Below are 979 nucleotides of genomic sequence, written 5' to 3'. Positions count from 1 at the left end.
AGCCTATATAATACATCTCCGGTGAGCTCTCTGCTCTCACTTTTCCCCTTTCCTTATCAATAAATAGTTGGTTTGGATAAAGAAACCTAGTTCGATTTCACTTCTTCGGCTGAATATTATTACCTTACCGGAAGTCTAGTTAGAATGTTTTTTTTNTTTTTTTTTTTTTTTTTTTTTGGGTTTATGAATATTAATAAATAATAATGCTTATCTGATATTTGTATTTACCCTTCGATTTGCTTTCGTGATTAGTTTTGATAATTACGTTTTTTCTTCGCTTAAGGAAGGTATTTTACAAGAGCCGTCGTCTTGAATAAATGATGATGAAGAAGGCTACGCAGGTAGTTAAGGTGTTTTGGGACATCAAGATGGTGCCCTGTTCCCGATGGCTTTCATCCGAGTATGGTCCGTGCGAGTATTAAACGGTTCTTGGAGAAGAAAGGCTACCATGGTCCTCTCACCGTCACTGCCTTTGGCAAACTATCGGACCTACCCGTTGAGATCCTGAGAGAAGTCTATTCCAGTGGAATCAATCTTTCCATCGTCACCCGCGGTTATTCCCCTTTCTTCCATTATACTGTAATTGATCTTCTTACTTATATGTCTTTACTCACTGTTTTTTTTTTTTCTTTCTCTCTTACAGGTAACTTAGACCTTGATTACGTAATTGGCAGAGAGACATATCATGATCTAGACCTTGAAAACGTAACTAAGGCATTGCAAGGTCCATCTCCATTTAATGTTATGGTCATATCCGATCCGAAAACTTGCCCTTATTTACCTTCCTCTATCGAATTGTGGGGCCACAACCGTCTCCATCCGTATCCAGTTGATTCCCTTGAAAGCTTACTTATGGAAGAAGGTATTGTGTTTGTCCTCTCTCTCTCTCTCTCTCAATTTCTTGTTGGATGAAACAACCAACCAAATGTATCGGTTACTGATCAACTTGGCTACTTTTTTTTTTTTTTTTTTTTTAATT

At 37.6% G+C, this 979-nt stretch overlaps 1 protein-coding gene across 8 annotated transcripts in view; it reads left to right on the top strand.

Moving 5' to 3' along the window:
- The window catches only part of LOC104759559 (X-linked retinitis pigmentosa GTPase regulator-interacting protein 1-like), a 3,407-nt gene that overhangs the window by 93 nt on the left and 2,335 nt on the right, over nucleotides 1-979 (top strand). For 7 of the 8 annotated variants that reach the window (XR_762809.2, XM_010482493.2, XM_010482503.2 and 4 more), the window contains exons 1-3: nucleotides 1-21; nucleotides 288-553; nucleotides 644-862. The exon at nucleotides 1-21 is cut by the window's left edge. Coding sequence is in view for 7 of the 8 variants with exons in the window: in XM_010482493.2 (XP_010480795.1) it covers nucleotides 403-553; nucleotides 644-862 (370 nt within the window). In the remaining variant the exon portion in view is untranslated. Of the gene's footprint in view, nucleotides 22-283; nucleotides 554-643; nucleotides 863-979 lie in introns of all 8 variants that reach the window. The other variant, XM_010482471.1, reaches the window with a different exon arrangement.

The sequence above is a fragment of the Camelina sativa genome, chromosome 3, assembly GCF_000633955.1.
Source record: "Camelina sativa cultivar DH55 chromosome 3, Cs, whole genome shotgun sequence".
NCBI classification, from domain to species: domain Eukaryota; kingdom Viridiplantae; phylum Streptophyta; class Magnoliopsida; order Brassicales; family Brassicaceae; genus Camelina; species Camelina sativa.
The sequence above is the reverse complement of the archived record's forward strand: the minus strand, read 5'-3'. Positions and strand labels throughout refer to the sequence as shown.